Source organism: Erithacus rubecula (assembly GCF_903797595.1).
Source record: "Erithacus rubecula genome assembly, chromosome: 21".
In the NCBI taxonomy this organism is placed as follows: Eukaryota; Metazoa; Chordata; class Aves; order Passeriformes; family Muscicapidae; genus Erithacus; species Erithacus rubecula.
In genome coordinates this window covers 9,469,152-9,490,050 of record NC_136673.1, presented here as the reverse complement: position 1 = coordinate 9,490,050, position 20,899 = coordinate 9,469,152, and the positions used below count along the sequence as shown (strand labels likewise).

The 20,899-nt window shown below is 51.5% G+C and overlaps 1 protein-coding gene across 4 annotated transcripts in view; it reads left to right on the top strand.

Moving 5' to 3' along the window:
* The window catches only part of PNPLA7 (patatin like domain 7, lysophospholipase), a 135,286-nt gene extending 114,903 nt beyond the window's left edge, over window positions 1–20,383 (top strand). For all 4 annotated transcript variants that reach the window (XM_079324229.1, XM_079324227.1, XM_079324226.1 and 1 more), the window contains exons 30-36: window positions 1,680–1,796; window positions 3,693–3,841; window positions 5,877–6,029; window positions 9,300–9,407; window positions 13,235–13,319; window positions 18,575–18,678; window positions 19,635–20,383. In XM_079324229.1, coding sequence (XP_079180355.1) covers window positions 1,680–1,796; window positions 3,693–3,841; window positions 5,877–6,029; window positions 9,300–9,407; window positions 13,235–13,319; window positions 18,575–18,678; window positions 19,635–19,715 — 797 coding nt within the window. In that variant the 3' untranslated portion in view covers window positions 19,716–20,383. The remainder of the gene's footprint in view (window positions 1–1,679; window positions 1,797–3,692; window positions 3,842–5,876; window positions 6,030–9,299; window positions 9,408–13,234; window positions 13,320–18,574; window positions 18,679–19,634) is intronic.
* The last annotated feature ends 516 nt before the right edge of the window (window positions 20,384–20,899 follow it).

Here is a 20,899-nt window from a genome sequence, read left to right as displayed (position 1 = left end):
GCTGCCATGTCTCTGATGGTTGTCCTTGGGCTGGCACAGGTCACACTGTCCATTCCTGCCATTCCAGGGGGGTTATGGAGCTGCTGAAGGACTCTGGGCTTTGATCAGAGCAGCTAAAACAAGCAGAAAAAGGATTAACCCTTCTCAGAGGTTTTGTATTCCCATTCCATAGCAGGTTAAGCCAGTTGAGGTCAGGAAACTCACTCCAGCCACCTGCTTGTCCCCATGGAAGTTTAATGTAAGGGTAGGAATCAGCTGGACAATGGTTATGGGTGTCTCCACTGAATGGAGATAAATTAAGTTCCCAGCTGCTGCCATTTCCCATCTTGGTTTGGGCTGTGAGGTGTAACACACGTCAGCAGTTTCCTTGGGTGGAAGTTCCACTAAAACTATTAATAATAACCCCCAAATGTGCCAGTATTAACCTGTGCTAGCAGCAGGAGTGCTGGGGTTGTCATTAGAAACAGAGCTGTTATCTGTTTTTAAAAGAAAACACCAAAAAAATCAATTCCCAGGGAATTTGCTGGGAAGAGTTGCTGTTAGAAGCACCAAGCAGTTAATTACTGAGCAGTGAGTTAACACGGCAAGGCTCACTTATTCCTGGTATTTTAAAGATTCACTTCTCTGACAAGCCTCTTGGCCTGTGGAAATGCAGTGTCTTCCCAATTTGGTTGATGCAAATGTTAAGAGAAAAATCAGTGTGTAAGAGCCTTAAAGCAGAATGTTTTACAGGAAGCAAGGCAAATCAATTTCTACTTGACTAAACTTTGTTTCTAGCAGCTTAAAGGATTATAACTTCCTTACAGCACCATCAGAAATGGCCCAGGAGAAGATAATGATCCCCACCAGGCATTTGCAGTGGTTTCACAAGAGAAAATGTGTGCTTGTTGCAGAGGAGGGAAACCAGAATTTTTGTGGGTTCTACAGCTTGTGTTTTTCAGGTTCAGGTCCTGCTAGAAGTCAGGAGTTTGTGGATCTCTGTAGAGCACAGTGACTTCAGCTGCACTTGTTCTGTCAATCCCTCTGTCCTCAGGAGAAACCTTTTCCTTCCCTCCTCAGCCCTGGTGCTCCCTGCAGTAGGAATGTGCTGAGATCTCACAAAAGGCAATATAAATATGAGGAATGGGCTTCAAGCCCTGGGTTCTGGGGCTGTTGCCTGATGTCTGCAGAGTCCTTGTTTCATCCTAGCCAGGATTATGATACAGAAAGTTGTCATTGGATACTACTGGGAACCAGGGAAAAGCCTTGAGGCCTTGCCTTCCTCAGGCCTTTACAAGGTCAACAAATTATAACAATGATTCTGCACCTGCAGGGTGCCTGAGGGACATGATGTTTTGCAAAAGTATGTTTTGAGAGAGGTGTTATCTTCTTGGACCAATGAGTCTTTTCTATTTTGTTTTGCACAAACTACCCTTTATATATGTGCAATATTTCTTAAAATAAATCTCTCTTCTCTCTTACTTCTCCATTACACCAGGAATTATGTTGCATTATCCTTTTCACTGCTCTTACAGCCTTAAAATGCAACAGAAAATAATAAACTGCTTTAATAACTTGCTCACAGTGTTCTGAGGAAAGCCTGTCTCTATCTCTTGATTACCTTAATGAGTGCAGCAGCCCCCCCTGCATGGCAGTAATTAATGCTGGTGATTAATGTGGTTGGTCTGCCCTCCCTGCAGGCTCCCTGTGGAGGTATGTCCGTGCCAGCATGTCCCTCTCGGGGTACATGCCTCCCCTGTGTGACCCCAAGGATGGCCATCTCCTCATGGATGGGGGCTACATCAACAACCTGCCAGGTAGGAGCACAACACAGGGGGAGGGAGTTCCCAGAACTGCCCATCAAACAGCCTGTAAACATTGGGCTCCTTGGTTTTCCCCTAAATCTCAGAGACACCTTTAACCTCATCCTGGTGACCTCATTGCTCTCAGTTTCCTGGGTGTTCCCTTTATTTTGGCTTTATTAACACTTTTCTAGGAAGTATTTCCAGAATTCTGAATATACAACTCCCAGTTAAGTCAGAATTATTTTAGTGCTTGCTGCAGGGAGAGAGGAGGAATCAAACCATAGACATACAATCTACCTTGGAGTTTCTCTTAAATTAGTTAATTAAAAATCATTCTGAGAGATCAGCAGCATTTGCTGCTCAGGCTGGTGTCACCTGAAGCATGTGGCAGTGGGGGAGTCACGGGGCCATGAAGGAGGGTGTGTGGTGTGGGATGAGGTCTGAACCCCCAGCAGGGTGCAGGGCTGTGAGCTGGCTGTGTTTGGGATGTGCTTTGTGTCAGGTTTCACTGCAGTCACCAGGGTGGGTGGCCAAGGGGGTGGAGAGGCAGCAGAGCCCTGCAGGGTCACTGCAGTTCGTGACTGTGCTCAGGTCAAGAGGGAGGAACCCCAGGCAGAGACTCCCCACCTGAGCAACCTGAGTCATTTACATCTTCTGTCACACCCTGACTTCATTTTTCCATCAGGGCTGTGTTTACTTAAAACCCAGTAACAGAAATAGTACAAAACAGATCCCCCAAATCTGGCATTCTCTGTGCTTGCAAGCAGAAATTGTGAAGTGCAAACCAAAGCACCTCCTGCATCTCCACAGCTGGAGAGGGCAAAGGGCAGACACAGGTGACACTGGGTGGGAAACACAATAGACTGAACAAGCCCAGGAATATAAATCCAACTTACAGAACAGCTCTGATTTAAAGAAGTGTCTAAATAAAGCCTCTAAATTGGCTCTTCAGAGCTGTGGTTTTCCTACGCAAAACTATTCTGGAAACTGCAACTATCTCGGACTCTGGGGGTGTGAAAGAAATATAAATTCATTCTGTGAGGTTCATGTCCTTCTCTTCCCTCCCCTGGCGCTTCCCTGAATCCTCACCCGTATCCAGAGACTGCAGCTTGTCCTTTCACTGACCTTCAAGTAGGAAGTGTTGCCTCATTTCTCTCCCACTTTCAGATGTGAATCTTTCTCTTGGATCCCAGAGCTGTTCTCAGGCTGCCATCCAGCCTCTCCTCTCTGGCAGGTCCCTGTCCTGCTCCTCCCATTGTCACCTTCTCCCTGCAGCACTGGCACTGCTGCCTCCTCTCTCTAAGGCACAGCCACTTGTTCTCTCTGCAGGTGCCCCAGGTGTTTTTTTAGGATAAATGTGGATTTGATGTGCTCTATTCCATTATACCCAGTGTGGTGTCACTGCCCTGGTGCTGTGTCCCCTGTTCCCCTGCTGCCTCACAAGGCTACTGGGGACCTCAGGGAGGGTCAGGTCATCCCACTGATTTGGGCAAAACATCCCCTGGCAGTGATGTCCTGCAGCAGTGGGGGCTCACCCTGGGGTCACTCAGGGCTTGGCTGGTTCAGGATTTGGGATCCCTCCCTCCCTATGGAGCCTCCCTGAGCAGGAATGGTGTGGGCAGAGCTGCTGCAGAGTTCATATGGAATCACAGAACTGTTTAGGCTGAAGATCCCTCTGGGACCAGCCATTCCCCAGCACTAACCTGTGTCCCCAAGTGCCACATCCCCCTGCCTTTGGGATCCCTGCAGGGCTGGGCACTGATGGTCAGCGCTGATGGTCACTCCTGCCCAGCTGCTGCTGCTGGTGGGTGCAGCCTCAGGTGACACAGCTGAGCTGTACAGATCTGTCCCTGCCCCTGGGACAGCAGCAGGGAGGGCAGAGGGGCTCTGACAGCTGCTGTCCCCCAGCTGACGTGGCCAGGTCCATGGGGGCCAAGGTGGTGATCGCCATCGACGTGGGCAGCCGCGACGAGACCGACCTCACCAACTACGGCGACTGCCTGTCCGGATGGTGGCTGCTCTGGAAGAGGTGGAACCCCCTGGCTGAGAAAGTCAAGGTACTGCTGGGGGCCAGACAGCTTTCCAGAGCAGTGGGAACAGTGGGAGCAGTGGGAAGATTCCCTGTTACTCAGGGAGCAAGGCTGTGCCAGGTTTGTTGTTTGGCTGGATTTGAGTTCTTGTTCAGAGAACAGGGCAGTGCCCTCACACCATGGGGAGGGCAGTGATGTGGAAGGGCCTGGCAGAATTCTCAGAGCAAAGAAACCTTTTCTTGGAACTGTGTACATTCTGATAAAGTCAGAATTTATTAATTTTACCCATAAAAGTAGTAAATCTGTTCAGTTCACTTTCTATCCTGTATGTGTCTGAACTGCTGATGTAGGGATATCTTAGCACTTGGCAGTAATGAAGTACAACTGATAAACATGGGTCTGCGTACCATGATTTTACTTTTTTTTTTTTTTTTTTTTAATGTGGTCAGGCCAACTCTGTTTCTTATTCTGCATTTCCTAAAGTTCCTGGCTCTGCAGCTGTCCCCCAAGTGAATATTGATTTTAATTCTTTCCTTCCAATTGCATTCCCCAGTTGGAATTGGTCTCAGCAGTACCCAGTGAAATATTCCAACTGCCTGAATGGCAGTAGGCACCCACAGAAACATGGACTTCCTTCTGAACACCACAAAGCACTTCTCTTTTTTTACTGATAGTGATGAAACACTGGCCAAACAGATGGCTGGTAGAGTTTCCATCTGTGGAGATGGTCGAAACTCCGCTGGACATGCTCTTGGAGAAGCTGCCCCAGCTGACCCTGCTTGGACAGGAGGGATAGTTTGGGTGATCTCAGGGGTCCCTGTCCACCTCAGCCATTCTGCACAATCTCTGCACTGGCCCTGGACAGATCAGAGAATCATGGAATTTCAGACTGGCTTGAGTTGGAAGGGACTTGAAGCTCATTCAGTTCCTCCCCAAGACTCCAAGCCCTGTCCAACAAGGCTGTGAACCCTTGCAGGGATGGGGCATCACTGATTTCTGCCTTAAAGGACCACTGTGCCTCTCATCTCAGCACAGATCTTTCACTATATCCTGGGGTGAAAGTCTTGGTTCCAGCTTGTTGGAAGGCAGTTCCCTTTGTGGTGCTGATCATGGGCCCTCATCCCTGCCTGCCCACACTGGGACACACTGGAGGTGCTGCTCTGTGAGGGCATCACCAGGTTCCTGTGTGCCAGCTCATGTGAGCACAGAGCACATTCTGAAATCCACTTGGTTTGGAAGACAGATGTCTGCTGAGAAAGGCAGGAGCCTCTCTTGAAATGAACAATGTAAACCCCCTCCCTCCAAATTATTATAATTTTGAAATTAAGGGGCTCTCAGGCAAATATAGGGGAATTAGGAATAACAATTCTTTACTAGGAAAATTAAAATAGAAATACAGTATTACAAAGAACAATCCCAAACCCTGCCAGAGTCAGAATCCAAGCTGACACAGTCAGTCAGTCAGGGTGGTGGCACAGTCCCATTCAATGGTGGCAGCATCCTCCTGCAGTGGCAGATGTGGTTCAGCTGGAGCAGTGCTCCTGGAGAAGGTGCAGTTTCCTCTGAAGGTGCAGGGATGATGTGGAAAGGTCTGGCTTTCCTCTGGAATCCAGTGGAAAGAAGGTGCCTTGGTGTCCAAAATCTCAGTTTTTCTCTGGGCAGGAAAGGCTTGGCTCCTGCCCTGGCTGGAGCATCTCCCAGTGGGATGATGGAATTTTATCAGCCATGCCCTGGGACTCAATGGCCATGAACAGGAGATATCTCCTGGAGGGAGGATGGGCTGTGGGAAGATAAAGATGATTGTCCCAGCTGATTTAAAGATGGCCCATTAGCAGAGGATATGTGCTGGGAGATAAGGGTCTCTGCCCCAGCTGGTTTAACAGATGGTGGCAGAATCCACACTTTTGGTGACATGCTGCAGTGCAACCCAAGACATTTCCACCCCTTATTCCATCACCATCCCCATCACACGCAGTCAACACGCTGTGTAAGCTCAGCAGTGCAGGCTCTCTCGCAGCTCCCCCGGAGCTGCGGCTCAGGCTGCGCTGTGGCTGCCGGGCAGGTGCTGAACATGGCCGAGATCCAGACGCGGCTGGCGTACGTGTGCTGCGTGCGGCAGCTGGAGATGGTGAAGAGCAGCGACTACTGCGAGTACATCCGGCCGCCCATCGACCGCTACGGCACGCTGGACTTCGGCAAGTTCGACGAGATCTGCGTGAGTGCCCCGCCGGACACGTCGGGAGCGCAGGGGTATCTGTGTGACAGAGAGGCCCCGGGTGTGCAGTCTGAAGAGTTAATAGAAATGGTAGCAAGTTTTGATATAGAGGAAAAGAATTGCTGAGCCAGCCTTAGGGGGTAACTAAGGCAAAGAGTAAAATGAGTTGAAAGGGGTTTTTATAACTCTGAGCAAAGGATAAATCCGCCTCAAAACAAAAGATGTCTTTACCAAGCAAGATTTTCACAGCAAACAAAAATGCCGTGTTGGAAGTACAAAGAAACATCTCAAAATCATCCACTGTAAGAAAACTGAAAAACAACTCCTAGCTTAAACTGTAACATATTAACTTTTTGTGATTGGAAAATAGTAGCATAAATATGGTAATGTTAGTAGTTGTAATAGGCTGTAGGTAATAATAAGAGTATTGATTAGTTGTTATATCTAAAAATGCTCTGCAATTAAAAGTAAATAATGCATTGTAACCAGAACTAAAGCTAACTTCAGACAAACCCACAGCTGATGCTGAAAAACCTGTGGGCTGGGCTCTCATTACTCACAACACGTGAATTGCTACAAGATCTAAATACAATAAATAGCATTTTAAAGAGCCCCCTAAAGCCCCCATCCCTCATTTCAGCTCTTACACCCCCCCCAGCATTGCTCCTCACAGCTCTGGTGCTGCTAATTAGTGCTGGAGCAGTGCAGAGAGAAGAGCTGGCTGGCACAGAGTGAATAATTGACACTCAATAATGCTGTGGAATGATATCCTGGCTGGGAGATTGGATTAGCAGCAGGAATTGAGTTAGCAATCTTGATTCTGTAATGACCTGTGAAGGGATCGGTTGCCTCGTTGTGTTTCGAGGCTGTTTGGGCTCAGTGACAGCTCGTGGGTGTCTGAGCTTCTCTGGGCACTTGGGGTTTGGTGTTGGTGTGGGCTGGGCTTTGTCCTCACTTTCCCCTCCTCCTGGAGCTTGTTGTAGCATGAAAGGTGTCCTGATTAGAAGGACAGGTGTCTGCCAATAAAGGCAGAAGCTTCTCTTTGAAATGGACAATGTAAACCTCCTCCCTCCAAATTATTATTATAATTTTGAAATTAAGAAGTTCTCAGGCAAAGATAGGGGAATTAGGAATAACAGTTCTTTACTAGGAAAATTAAAATAGAAATACAGTATTAAAAAGAACAATCCCAAACCCTGCCAGAGTCAGAATCCAAGCTGACACAGTCAGTCAGTCAGGGTGGTGGCACAGTCCCATTCAATGGTGGCTGCATCCTCCTGCAGCGGCAGATGTGGTTCAGCTGGAGCAGTGCTCCTGGAGAAGGTGCAGTTTCCTCTGAAGGTGCAGGGATGATGTGGAAAGGTCTGGCTTTGCTCTGGAATGCAGTGGAAAGAAGGTGCCTTGGTGTCCAAAATCTCAGTTTTTCTCTGGGCAGGAAAGGCTTGGCTCCTGCCCTGGCTGGAGCATCTCCCAGTGGGATGATGGAATTTTATCAGCCATGCACTGGGACTCAGTGGCCATGAACAGGAGATATCTCCTGGAGGGAGGATGGGCTGTGGGAAGATAAAGATGATTGTCCCAGCTGGTTTAAAGATGGCCCATTAGCAGGGGATCTCCCATGGAGAAAAGCATCACTGCCCCAGCTGGTTTAACAGATGGGGACAGAATACACATTGCTGGCACATCCTGTATTGCAACCCAAGGCAAAAGGTTTGCAGAAATCTGTCAGGGAGCCCTTGAATCCTGGAAGTGGAGGGAAATGTGAAAAAAGCTGGTTCTGTTAATGTGTGAACACTTCAATGTATAAACATCAACCATAATTCCTCTGCACCCCTCAGAGGGTCAGGAAGAGCAGTGCTACCAGGCCTCACATCTCTGGCACTGGCTGAGTTTGTGTCAGAGCCCAGCAGGGGCAGAGCTCCAGGTGTGCAGGGAATTGTTCTGCTGACATCATCTAGTGTTCACAGCAGAAATGTCCCTGCCCAGGCAGGGCAGCTAAAGTGACTCTGGCTCAGTGTCTCCTGTCAAGAAAGTGATTTTACTGTCTCCTTCCCCTCTTTGCCTGTTTTAGCCATGCAGGCATCTTCCATGCCCAGATATTCCTGCAGAGCTCTGCTCCTCTCCCAGGCTGGGAAACCACCACTCCTTCTTGCAGTCAAGATGCTGTGATGCTCTTTAACCTGCAGACTGATCTCTCCTGGCTTAACAAACACAGGATCACAGTTCAGTCTCTCATCTGAGAGACTCCTTAGGACACACAGCAGCTAATCCAAACCACCAGCTGATTTCCCCAGTGTAAAATATTTTCTCTGGGATATTTGGTGCCTCTTGGTTTCTGGGCAAACACTGCTGTCTGCCTGTGGATCTAGGACTTTGCTGATAAATAGTTCTTTGCCAGCTGGAGAACCCTGGCTGATTTGAAAACCTTGACAGGCAGGTGTGATAGTTCATCACAGGAGCAGATCATGAGCTGTCACATCCCTGCTCTGTTCTAATGTGGTGCTGTTAAAGAGAAGTAAAGGCACCAGGCAAATTTTGTCAGTGCAGTAAAACTTGAGAGAAGGGCAGTTCCTCAAAAGTGTCACCTGGCATGAGACACTGCAGGGGCAGCATCTCCTGGATCCTCATTCCCTGCAGCATAGCTCAATCACTTCTGTCCACAAGGAAGCTTTGAACTGTGCTGATCTCAAAGGGAAGGACAATCCAGGCATTCCTTAATCCTTAGGGACTGGGCAGTAGTGTGGGGGGTTTAATTTCAGCTGTGTGCCTGGGTTTTACAGGAGATAGAAATGGGCACCAGCACTTTCCAAGGAGCTGGAATCTCTTAGTGTCAAAGCCCAGAGCAGTGGTGGCTGTGGGGCAGTTCCTGAAGCTCAGCTTCTCATGGTTATTTTGGGTCAGCCTGACCCTGCCAGGCAGAGCTGTCAGCTCCTTTTTCTCCCCTTAATCACCCCTACCCTGGGCTGGGACAGATGGTGAGCAGTGAATTCCAGCCCCAGTGTCTCCCATGCTCTGAACCCTCATCCAAAACCAGAGGAGAGACAACAGCAGAGGTTTGGTGCTGCTGCCAGAACCAGGGCTGAAGGGCTCCAGGGCTCTCAAAACCTCTTGCTCTGTCCTTCCCATTTGATTTTTCAGATCATTTTTGCTGTGTTCTGAGAAAAAGAGTAAAACTTTGAGCAATGGGTCTATTTTTTCCAGTTGTTTCCATGCTAATAGCAGTTATTAATTACTTTTTTCCTCCTGATTACTTTTTTTTTTTTTTTCCAGGAAGTGGGATACCAGCATGGGAAAACAGTATTTAATGTGTGGTGCAGGAGTGGAGTCCTTGACAAGATGCTGAAGGACAGGCAAGAGACCTGCAAATCCAAAACTGATGTAAGTGCTGAGGGAAATGCTCTGTGCTGCTGGAGCTCAGGGCTGGGACAGGGGACAGTGGCTGCCCTGAGCTTGGGTCACAGCTCTGTGCTCTGGATTTCTTGGCAGGGAAACTCCAGTTGGTTTTAAGAAACAGTTACCAGCTCTTTGAGGAATTTGGATAATGTAAGGGCTCACTGTCCTTCCTCTCCTTTGAACCCCTCTGATTTGAAACTCAAGTGCTACAAAGGCTTTATGTTCTACCCAGTAATTCTTTTTTATCTTGTAGAGAGAGGGAAATGAGCAGTAATTTTTTAAGGGATGGCCAGAATGAATCATAGGTGTCATGAGCCTCACAGAGGGAAGTCAAGTGAGGTGAGAGATGACACTGAGGATTTGCAGCACTCCAGGGGTGGGTGGCAGAGCACTTGGGCTTGGAGATAGGGAGAGATGGATGGCAGGATGGACACTGGCCCAGGGATGAGGGCAGAATTATTCCACATCTGAGCCAGTGTCAGATGTCATCTCAGTGTCAGCAGAGGCTGTGAGTCACTGAGGGGTGGGAATGGCTCTGCTGGGAGGAGGTGAATGTCCCCCCAGTCCAGGGGGACTTAGAGCATCAGATGGGTCTGCCCACGCTGCCTGGCAGGCCAGAGAGGCTCTGGAAGGAGCACACAGAGGCTGAGCTGTGGAGGAAACAAGCTGGAGATCCCTGAGCCTCAAGAGCCCCAGACCCCTCAGCCTGGGATTCTCCTGGGAGCACTCCTGGGTGAGGAGGTACTTCAGTGTGGCTGCACAAGATGAGTCCTCAATCCACCTCTGGCACCTCCTGATCAGAAACAGGGGCTGGGGTTCAGGTTTTATATTGAAAGTCATAAGGAGAGGTTAAGGCAGGGAGAATTGTGTCTCAGAATTGGTTGTGTCCTACTTCAGCCCTGCTTTTATCACCAGCCAGTAAAAAGCCTCAAACATTTTCACTGCTGTAACAGACACTTCTTCTAAAGAAAGCTGCTTTTGAAACTGCCCTTTTCACAGGCTACAGCAATGGAAGGGAATATTTCACTTGAATCATGCTATCACAGCAGCATGATGGACATTTGTCACACCTCCCCTGGGTTCTGTGGCACTTCTGTCACCTCCTCACTGCACACCCAGCCTGGCCCTGCTCTCACTCGATAACGAGGCACCAAGTGCTGATTGCTGAGGTGCCACAGCATGGAAATAACAGGCTTGGGAGAGTGGCTCACCAGCCCTGCTGGGTTATGGAGCAGGAGCCACAGCTCTGTGCACCCCAAGGACCTGCAGGGACATCTGCTCAACTCCTAAAACTCTGGAGCCCTCTGAAACCCAAGACTTTTGCATCTGGCTTCTGTTGCAGGAGATTTATTTCTATGAAGTTACAACTGTTGCAGCTCCCACTGGAGTATTTTTCCTGCTTTCCTTAGTGCATTAGACTCACTTAAGGCCTTTAGCTGTGTTATCTTCCAGGCAGAGCAGCTGATATTTTTAATTTGCCTTTCATTAGCAAAGGTTTTGATGCTTTATATGTTTTAGTTCTTCATCTATTTCTGGAATGCTCAACATCTGAGAGCTGAGTGCCATTTCTTATAGTCTCATTTGCATGTTGTGAGCATTGCAATTTTATTTTAAAATCCAGATATTTAATCATTTAGATGCTTCTCCTTTGCTTTGATCATTTAGTCCCTGTTTATTTTGTCTGCAGAATGCAAATACTGAAGACACAAATAACAGAAACCTTACATAAACTTTACTTTGAGCAGCCCTTACTCTTCCCCAGTATGAAATGCTGCAGCACCATTAATTGGATCTACTTGGGGAAGTTTTGTCTACTGAGGTGTTATTCATAGTCAAAGCTAAATATAATCCATCAGACTACAATAGTAACTGTCTTTCTCCTCTAATTTATTTCATAAAGATTGTGCCAAAGAGAAAACTTTTCTCCTTGGGAAAAAAAATATCAGAGAGGTTTGAGAGTAGGTTTCAGGTGGATCTGAGACACTTCTTTGCTTTGTGTTATCTGATGGGTGGGTGATTTTGTCCTTAAAAGTAGTGAGAGGAGGCACTTAAACATTGGAGTCCTGTTTGTAAAGCACTAAATGAGTGTGGGAAGACACCTGGTTTCCCACAAGTGCCTTTCCAGTCCTGGTGCTGAGGTTTTGGGTGCAGCTGCCTCAGCCAGACTGACCTGGGGTCAGATGCTTCTGAGGGTCCAGTCACACTTCACTGCCATCCATCCCACCACTGGAGCTGCTGCTGCTTTTCCTGGGGCACACTTTGGTGTTGGGCAGGATTCTGTTCAGCTGCAGAGCCCTGGACCTTCACCCTACCCAAAGCCTGTCCCTGCCTGTCCCTGCTCCTGCCCAGCCTGGCTCTTGTCTGCCCCAGTGCTCTGTGCAGCCTCCTTCTCCTGGTGGGTTTGGGAGTCCAGGCCTTGGCTGTGGCTGTGTGGTGGCCAGAGGTGCACCTGGCCCTCCCTGAGTCGTGTGGCACAGCCTGGAGCTGTTAAGGAGCTTTTCTTGCCTGTCCTGGTAAGGAACTTTCTGCAGATGCTGCACTGGGAACGTTCAGGTTGGATGTTCAAAGGGAGCCTGGGCTGACTCATCCTTTCCAGCAGTTCCTTAGCAGTCACAATGAGCTTCTTTATATTGTAAGGTGTGTGTCCTGAGCCACTGCTGTTCCATTTCATACAGGTACCTTTTCATTCCCTCCAGGCTTTTCTCTGCTCTCTTTGCTTGTCCTGGATCTGCTCTGTGCTGTGGCTGTTCTAAATTTCATCAAAATCAGCTACAGATGGGAGGTCAAGTGAGAGCACTTTGCTGCAGCAGCAATGGGCTGCTGCTGTGACCCCCAGGGGTTGTGTGATTCACAGGGTCCCTGTTCTTGCCAGAAGGGCAAAGGGTTGTTCATAAAACCCTGTGTTAGGAAGCTGCCCTGGCTGAGTGTTTGAGAAGAAACTGTCACAGCAATTCCTGGCAGCCCAGTTCCTTCTGCCAGCTCTCCCCCATCCCTTTCCTCTAGGCTGGGGCTGTCCTGTATTCATTAAACTCACTGGGTTTAAAAAAGGATGAGAGGTGTTCAGGTGCCCACCTGGTTCATTGTGCCCAGCCCCAAAGGAGATGGGGCTGCAGGAATCCCAAGAGGGCTCTTAAATGCCAGAGTTGGGTTTTCTTGGAGGAGAGACTGGAGCAAGAGCTTCTCAAAACAGAGAACACTTAGCCCACTGCTCAGGTGAGGCAGAGTGAAAATAGCAAGGGTCTGTTGGAGAGAGAAGTGTGGGAGAGTCTCTGCAGGCTCTTGCAGCACCTCCAGTTCAGGGGTCTTGAGGGGTTCTGGTCACCCCAGGCCCTCCTGTCCCTGCAGCCTCCAGATGAGGGCTGTGTCCCACCTGGTCACCTTCTCTCAAGGGAAAGCAGAAGCTCCCTGGGGGCTGCACCTGGCCCAGCCAGCCCCTCTATAAGAGGGACATGGATGGAGAAAAACACATGGAGTGAGCTCTGTCCATGCCAGGGCTCAGCCCCTCCTGTGCTTGTCTCTGGGGTCTTTTCCATACTTTGCTAATTGTTAATAAGGGTTCTTGTTGTGTGGGTGCAGTAAGAGCCATTAGGAGCATGTCCCTCAGTTGGGAATCCCATCTCTGCAGCAGAGCTGCCTCAGGAGAGCTGTTTGAGGATTTCTCTGTGATGAGTAATGGCTTTTGAGGGGGTAGCTGTGGAGAATGTGTGTGTCTGGAGCTTTGTCTGTTCAATAGCATTTTTATCCAGTCTCCACTTGTTTGGATTTTCTGTGTGTATTTGCTGACAGACCTTCAACTTGTCCTTGTGTTGCAGAACGTGACCTGTCCCACCACGTCCTTCACAGACCTGGCAGAGATCGTGTCCCGCATCGAGCCCGTCAAGGCTGCGCTGGCTGATGGTGAGGGGCTGGGGGGAGGGACAGGGACAGGGACAGCTCCTGATGGCACTGCCAGGCACGGGGCACTGCCAGGCACAGGGCACTGCCAGCAATGGGCAACTGCCAGGCACAGGCACTGCCAGGCACAGGCACTGCCAGCCATGGGGCACTGCCAGGCACAGGCACTGCCAGGCACAGGCACTGCCAGCAATGGGGCACTGCCAGCCATGGGGCACTGCCAGGCACAGGCACTGCCAGCCATGGGGCACTGCCAGGCACAGGCACTGCCAGGCACAGGCACTGCCAGCCATGGGGCACTGCCAGGCACAGGCACTGCCAGCCATGGGGCACAGCCAGGCACTGGGCACTGCCAGCCATGGGGCACTGCCAGGCACAGGCACTGCCAGCAATGGGGCACTGCCAGCCATGGGGCACTGCCAGCCATGGGGCACTGCCAGGCACAGGCACTGCCAGGCACAGGCACTGCCAGGCACAGGGCACTGCCAGCAATGGGGCACTGCCAGCCATGGGGCACAGCCAGGCACTGGGCACTGCCAGCCATGGGGCACTGCCAGCCATGGGACACTGCCAGGCACAGGCACTGCCAGCCATGGGGCACATCCAGGCACTGGGCACTGCCAGCCATGGGGCACTGCCAGGCACAGGCACTGCCAGGCACAGGCACTGCCAGCCATGGGGCACTGCCAGGCACAGGCACTGCCAACCATGGGGCACTGCCAGCAATGGGCAACTGCCAGGCACAGGCACTGCCAGCAATGGGCAACTGCCAGGCACAGGGCACTGCCAGCAATGGGGCACTGCCAGGCACAGGCACTGCCAGGCACTGGGCACTGCCAGGCACAGGGCACTGCCAGCCATGGGGCACTGCCAGGCACTGGGCACTGCCAGCAATGGGGCACTGCCAGCCACTGGGCACTGCCATTCCCTGCTGGGCACTGCCATCCATGGGAGCCATTCCCTGCTCCTCTCAGATCCTCTCTGTCCCCCTCTTGCCACCTCCTGTGGAACAGAGGGATCAGTCAGGATGATCTCACTGCTGTCAGCCCCTTACTGGTGTGCTCCAGGGTGGGAATGGTCCCTGCTCCAGTCTCATCTGAGGGAAATAACACAAATGGACACACAGCTTCCATCCCCTTAGGCTGTGCTGTGCCCTTCTGCTGGCTCCATCCTCAGCCTGTGTTGTGTTGAGTTAAAGCCCTGCCTCAAGGATGTGTTTGCCCATCCTGGGCTGGGGGGAGGCTGAATTAAAGCCCTGCCCCAAGGTTGTTTTCCCTGCTGTCTTGAGTGGGATCAGGAGTGACTCACTGGCTCCAGTGCTTTTTGTGTGCTTCTGTTGTGGGAGCAGCAGTGAAGTGATGAGGAGCAGGTCCCACTCCTGCATGGTGACACAAAGGTGCTCTGTGCCCCGTGGTGGCCCTGCCCTGCAGAGCAGCTCCCTGTTTATGGAGCTCCCAGGTCCTGAAGGGTCAGAGCCTTGCAGGCCTGAAACCCCTGAGGGTGGCACCAGGGCTGGAGCTCTTTCTACACAGTCTCTTCCCCTCCTCCTGATTCTTGTTCCTGCAGAGGGAAAGCTAAAGTTAGCAGTGCTCCCATCTGTGACTGTTTGTAGAGATGTCCCTGTGGTAATTTGAAATGCTAATTACAATCATATGCCTTATGAAGAAAATATTAATCAAATGTGGTTGAGGCAGCCATTGTGGATAAGAGTAAAGAGTTCATGCTATGTGGTTATTTAAGGCTCAGGCACTGAGACTTGCTGAGATTTAACCAGAGCACTGGGACACATCCTCCTCCTTCCTGTAGTTCCTGATGATTCCCCTTTAGGCTCCTGCTCTCTGCTGAGGCTGTGGATGGGAGAGTGGCACATGGGGATGGGATGGGATGGGATGGGATGGGATGGGATGGGATGGGATGGGATGGGATGGGATGGGATGGGATGGGATGGGATGGGATGGGATGGGATGGGATGGGATGGGATGGGATGGGATGGGATGGGATGGGATGGGATGGGATGGGATGGGATGGGATGGGATGGGGTGGGATGGGGTGGGATGAGCAGGGCCCACATGTTCCTCAAGGGTGCTGAAATCCCTTGGCTGTGGGGGCTGGAGGAGGGGGAGGCTGGGGTGGCAGCACAGTTGTGCTCTGGAGGATCTCTGGTGTTCCTGCCATGGGCTCTGTGTGGCTGCAGGGACCCTGTTTTGGTGGCAGTGACATTCCTTGGTGGCCTCTGTGCATGAGACTTTATCTGAAGAACTGTGGGGGAAGGTGTGTGGTGAGTTGAGCCCAGAGGGAGGTGGCACCTGCTCTCAGGTGGCTCCTGCAGCTGCTGAGCTCTGGCATTGCTCTGCTCTGGGGGTGAGGGGGGTCTGGGCTTGTGACCTGTTAGGGTAGGGGACAGGGAGCTGCTTGGTGGCCTGGCTGTGACCCTGCTCTGTCACCTTTGTTCTGGAAATCCCTTCCTGAGGGAGCTCTTGGATCATAGAGATGAGGAAGGCTCTGCCTGTTCTCACAGCACACTGCAGGTCTCAGGCTGGCTGAGGAAATTCTGTCAATAATTTTGTTCTAAGGAAAGCAAAGGGAAAGTCTCAAGCTCTGATGGGTGGGGAAGGGTCAGCAGAGAGGGTGAGAAGCCTGTGTGGGTTTTGTGGGGAAAGGGCAGAGGAATTTCTGCTCCTCTCTTGAGCACACTGAGAGCAGTGACCAAAACCATTACTAAAATGTTCCTCAGGCAGGGCTGAGCAGCAGGGCTGGGCACAGGTGTCTCATTCCACAGCAGTGTTGGTGGCCCTGTGCCCATCCTCCATCCACACATTCCCTCCCCAGGGCCATCCCTCTGCCCTGCTGTGATCTGGATTCAGATCTGGCTGTGGCCAGGGGAGCACAGGTGCCACTGTGCTGGGGTGGCTCTGTCACATCCCTGGGAGGGACTGCTGAGCCCAGGAGATCAAGCACTTGCAGCCATGGTCATTTGGATAAAAGGATTTGTGGAAATGTTAATGGTGGTGTCAAATGCCTGGGTTTGCATTCAGCTGAAGCAGGAGACATCCCAGCACCTCCCAAAGGACACAATTCACAGGCACCAGGTCACCTCTGCAGCTGTGCTGCTTAAAAAAACTTTTCTGAAGCAGCACTAATGCAGCTGAGGCTGTGCTGAGCTTCCAGTTCCTGAGTGACCCCCAGGGCTGGCAGTGGCACTGCAGGAGCCCCAGCAGCCCCACCACAGCTGGGATCAGCACAAAGCAGGGAAACAGCCCCAGCTGCAGCAGCAGGCAGAGCTCTGCTCACCCTGCTCAGGGCAGCCTTGGGGACCTTGCCATGGGGGAATCTCCTCTGGGCTGGCTGGATGCCAGGCTGTGCTCTTTGGCTGGTGGAGAGCTGAGCAAGGCTCCTGCTTGGTGCTGCTGGAGGTTTTGTAGTGCCCAGAACAGTCACTGTGAGCCTCAGCCCTGATGGAAGGTGATGTCTGGGGACAGCAGGGCCACCTCCTGCTCTCCTTCTTCCCTCCAGCAGCTGTGAGGGATGTGAGAAGGGTGGCACCTGGTTCTGTATCTGTGGAAAGACCTGTTAAATGCTGAACAGTGCTGGGAAAGTCAAGGAGGATGGTCTTGATGGCAGCTGGTTTTATTGGAGGTATAAACTCCAAACTCCTGTTTGTGGTGTCTGTTGCTGCTGAGATGAGTTTCCTGTTTCTCTGGTGTATTTTATCAAAGATTATTGTTAGTGTTTTTAGTAAAAACTAACAATCATTCTCTAATCCACAGTACAAAAACCCAAAAGCTAAAAAGCATAAAAGAAAATTAAAAAGACCAAATATCATTCATTCCAATGTTCTAGCAGTTGGTTGTGGTTATGTGCTAGGAGAAAAGGCTGTGGAACAGGCTGTGCTGTTGTCTTCAGCATGGAGCAGATGCTATTGACAGCTCCCAGGAGAAATACTTAATCAAGATCTGGTTTAAACAGGAGCCCCCTCTCTTCACCAGTGAGCTGCATCCCAGATACTGCTTTGGAGAACACTGGAATTAACTCAGGGGTGGAAGAGCTGGTGTCACACAAATGTGATTTTAGTGGTCACAATAAAATGCCACTTTCATGCCTGAAGCTGCATCCTGGAGATCTGGGTGCCAGCACAGGAAGGTGCTGCCTGAGACAGGCTCTGCAGGGGCTGCTGCTGCACTGGGGTGAGCTGGGCCCAGCACATTCCTGGAGTCTGTGGGGAGCCAGCCCTGGCTGCAGGTGGAGTCACAGAAGGGTTTGAGTGGGAGAAACCTTTAAGCTCATGCAATGAGCAGGGACCCCTCCCACTGTCCCAGGTGCTCCAGCCCCAGTGTCCAGCCTGGCCTTGGGCACTGCCAGGGATCCAGGGGCAGCTACAGCTGCTCTGGGCACCCTGTGCCAGCCCTGCCCACCCTGCCAGGGAACAATTCCTGCCCAATATCCCATCCAGCCCTGCCTTCCTTAAAGCCATTCCCCCTTGTCTTGTTCCTCCAGGCCCTGGTGAGCTCCTGCTGCCTGTTTTGCAGATCCTCCAGGTCATCTCCAGGTGCTGGGAAAGGCATTGGCTCTGCACTGATGTCCTCATTCCAAGGGACTGGGGCTTTCCTTGCATGTCCTGCTGCTGTGCACAGCTCTTGTGACTCTTTTAATTATGTTAATCTGCTGGATTACTGGAGAAAGCAAGTGATTGTCCTGTGCAGAGAGGAAGGGAATGCAAATGTGCCAGTCCCCTGTGGAGCAGAGATTGGGAGACACTCAGTTATCAGCTCCACAGCAGGCAGAGCTCACCCTGAGCCTGGGATCCCTGTTCCCAGAGCCTGTGACTGCTGTGGCCAGGGGAGTTTGGGTTGGCAGCTCAGAGGATTCTGAAGGTGTACCACGGGTCTGGTTGGGCTGGGGGTGGAAAACAGCATCTGTGCAGTGAAGGGCATTCCCAGGGAGCATCCCCCAAAACCAGACTGTGTCCCTTGGGCTGGGAGCTGGCACCCACCACAGAGACCCAAACAGCTGGGCAGGGCTGCTGTGCTGTGGTTCCCTGGGTTCTGGAGGGCTCAGGACAGCAGCTGGAAGAGGACATGGCCAGCTGAGAGCTGAGGTCTGTGTGTGAGCAGTGCCAGTTCACTGGGCTGTAGAGAGCTGCTGGCACTGTCCTGCCCGTGCTCAGTGACAGTGACAGTGACAGTCATTCCTCTCCCAGTTTCCTCTGCTTTCTGCCTGCCAGTTAAATCCTCCCTGTGCTTTGTGTCTTCTCTCTTTAGATGAGTCAGACTACCAGACTGAGTATGAGGAAGAAGTTCTGGACAGCCAGAAGGATGATTATCTGGATTTCATAAGCAACCAGGCTGAGGAAGACTCTGACTCGGTACGAACCATAGTGGAGCAGGCTGGTGAATGTTGAGTCCTGGCTCAGTGGTGAGAGGTGGATGTGCTGGGAAAGGTGCTGAGAGGAGCATCTGGGAGGCACTGGCTGAGGAGGACTGTGCAGAACTGCTTTTATTAGTACAGACACTAAATGGCACATGCTCACCCTCCTCGGGCCAGCCCCTGCCATGGGTGGCCACAGTTCAGTCCTGGCCCTGCAGCTCTGTGGGTTTGTTCAGGAGGTGCATCAGGGCTGGAGAGGCTGAGGGAGCTGCTTCCTCCAGCTTGGGGGAGAGGAGCTGAAGGGAGCATCTGCCAAATGCCTGTGGGGTGGGTAGGGAGGAGGAGGTTATGGAGAAGGAGGTTATGGAGAAGGAGGTTAGGAGATGGAGGTTATGGAGAAAATGCCCAGCAAAAAGCCAAGAGGGGACAATTTGTGCAGAAGGAAACCCTCCCTGGGGCCAGTGGGAGATACAGCCCTGTACACACAGCTGTCCCACCCTGGGCTGTGTGAGGAGAGGTGGAAAATCCACCCTTGTAGATACATGAAAAGCAAATTAGTGCCCTGAAGAACCAGCTCCAGCACTTGAGTCAGCCCTGCTTAGAGCAGATGTCAGTTTATCTTCCTGAGGTCCCTTCCAGGCACAGGGGTTTGATGCTGTGGAACAGCAGGCCCACCCTGAGGTCAGTGAGCACCAGGTGCAGCACAGCTCAGCCAGGTCACATCTCTGCTGCTCTGGGGGTGCCTGTTGGGTTAGTCCTGACCAGCTCTCACTGAGGATGGATTTGGAATGGCCCATGTGGAGGTGAGGATGGTGTCAGTGTTTTGAGACAGGAGCTGGAGTGGGGGTTGTGTTTGCTGGGCTTGCCTGAGCTGGTGGGAGAGGAGAAGAGGTCAGGTTTGATGCAGTCAGAGAGGGTGTGAAGGGTCAGTGTGTGCTTGCTCTCCTCCTGCAGGATGAAGAGGTGCAGCTGAGGAGGCGCAGGAATGTGCCCAGCGGGGAGGGCCAGGCCAGCAGCACGGGGGAGCCGGGCTAGACTCAGGAGAGGCAGCTGGGAGCCACAGCCCATCCTGCTGGCAGCAGCCCTGCTTGCTTATTGAACACTTCACCAAACCAAAACAAGGCCCAGATGAGTGAAGGCAGAGTCCAGGCTGCTCCAGGCAGGGCGGGCACTCAGCACAGCCTGCACCGTGCCCCAGGCCCTTTGCAGCTCTGGGGAGGGGCTGCCTGCTCCTCTCTCTGGTGCCAGGAGAGCAGCTGTTGATCACAGACTGGCAGAGGGGAAATGTGCAGTTCAAAGCTGCCTGGAATTTTGCTGCTGTTTTTTAGCCACTGTTTTTACTGCAAAGGCCCAAAGAAGGCTGGGACCTCCCCCTGCAAGGTGCTGGGAAGAAGCAGCAGCACTGGAGAGAGGGAGGGGTTTGTGGGTTGCTTTCTTTTCATACGAATCAGGTAACTGTGTAATTAACTCCTCAGTGACTTCCAACCATGTACTGGTGAGCAGTGCTCTGACAGGAGCAAATCTGAATGTATTTCATTTGAAATCTAAACCTAAGAAATCATTGTGAAGGGTGGCCATAGAGCCTGGATCCTCGAGTCCTCAGCAGGACATTTGCTGATGGATCATGGAGCTGACACTTGCTGGGCAACTCTGGAATCACCACTTGGCTGTACTTGCCCTGTTGAAATAAAGTTATTTTGCTGGATTGAAATGTCTGTTTCTTTGCATCAGGTCCTACAAAGAGAAAAGTTGTCAACAACTAAGAGCCCAACTTGGCTCTGCTTCTGTCAGACTTGCAGAGGAACACACACAGTTTCCAGCTGCTCAGCCCAGCAGGAGTCACTCTAGGTGTTGTCAGGCACTGGGAAGAAATCTCCAGTGCTCTGTCCCCAGGGCTGGAGCTGTCAGTGGCAGCTGGACCCTGTCCAGACATCCCCTGGTGCTTGCTCAGCCTGTGTCACATCTGTCACTGCCAGTGGCTGCATAACCAAGCTGATTCTTGCTTCATGGAAACTCCAGCTCAGCTCCATCTGTAGGTGCTGTTGCCTTGAAGGGATTTGTCATCCAGCCAGAGCACTGAGGACACCCCCAAAGCTGCTTCCTTCCCTCAGCTCTCCTGGCCCTCCAGGCATCACCAAAGCTGGGCAGCACTCTAAGGCCAGAAATGTGTTTGGTGATGTCTGGGACTTGTAAAAGCTCTGAATTGTGACCTTTTATCT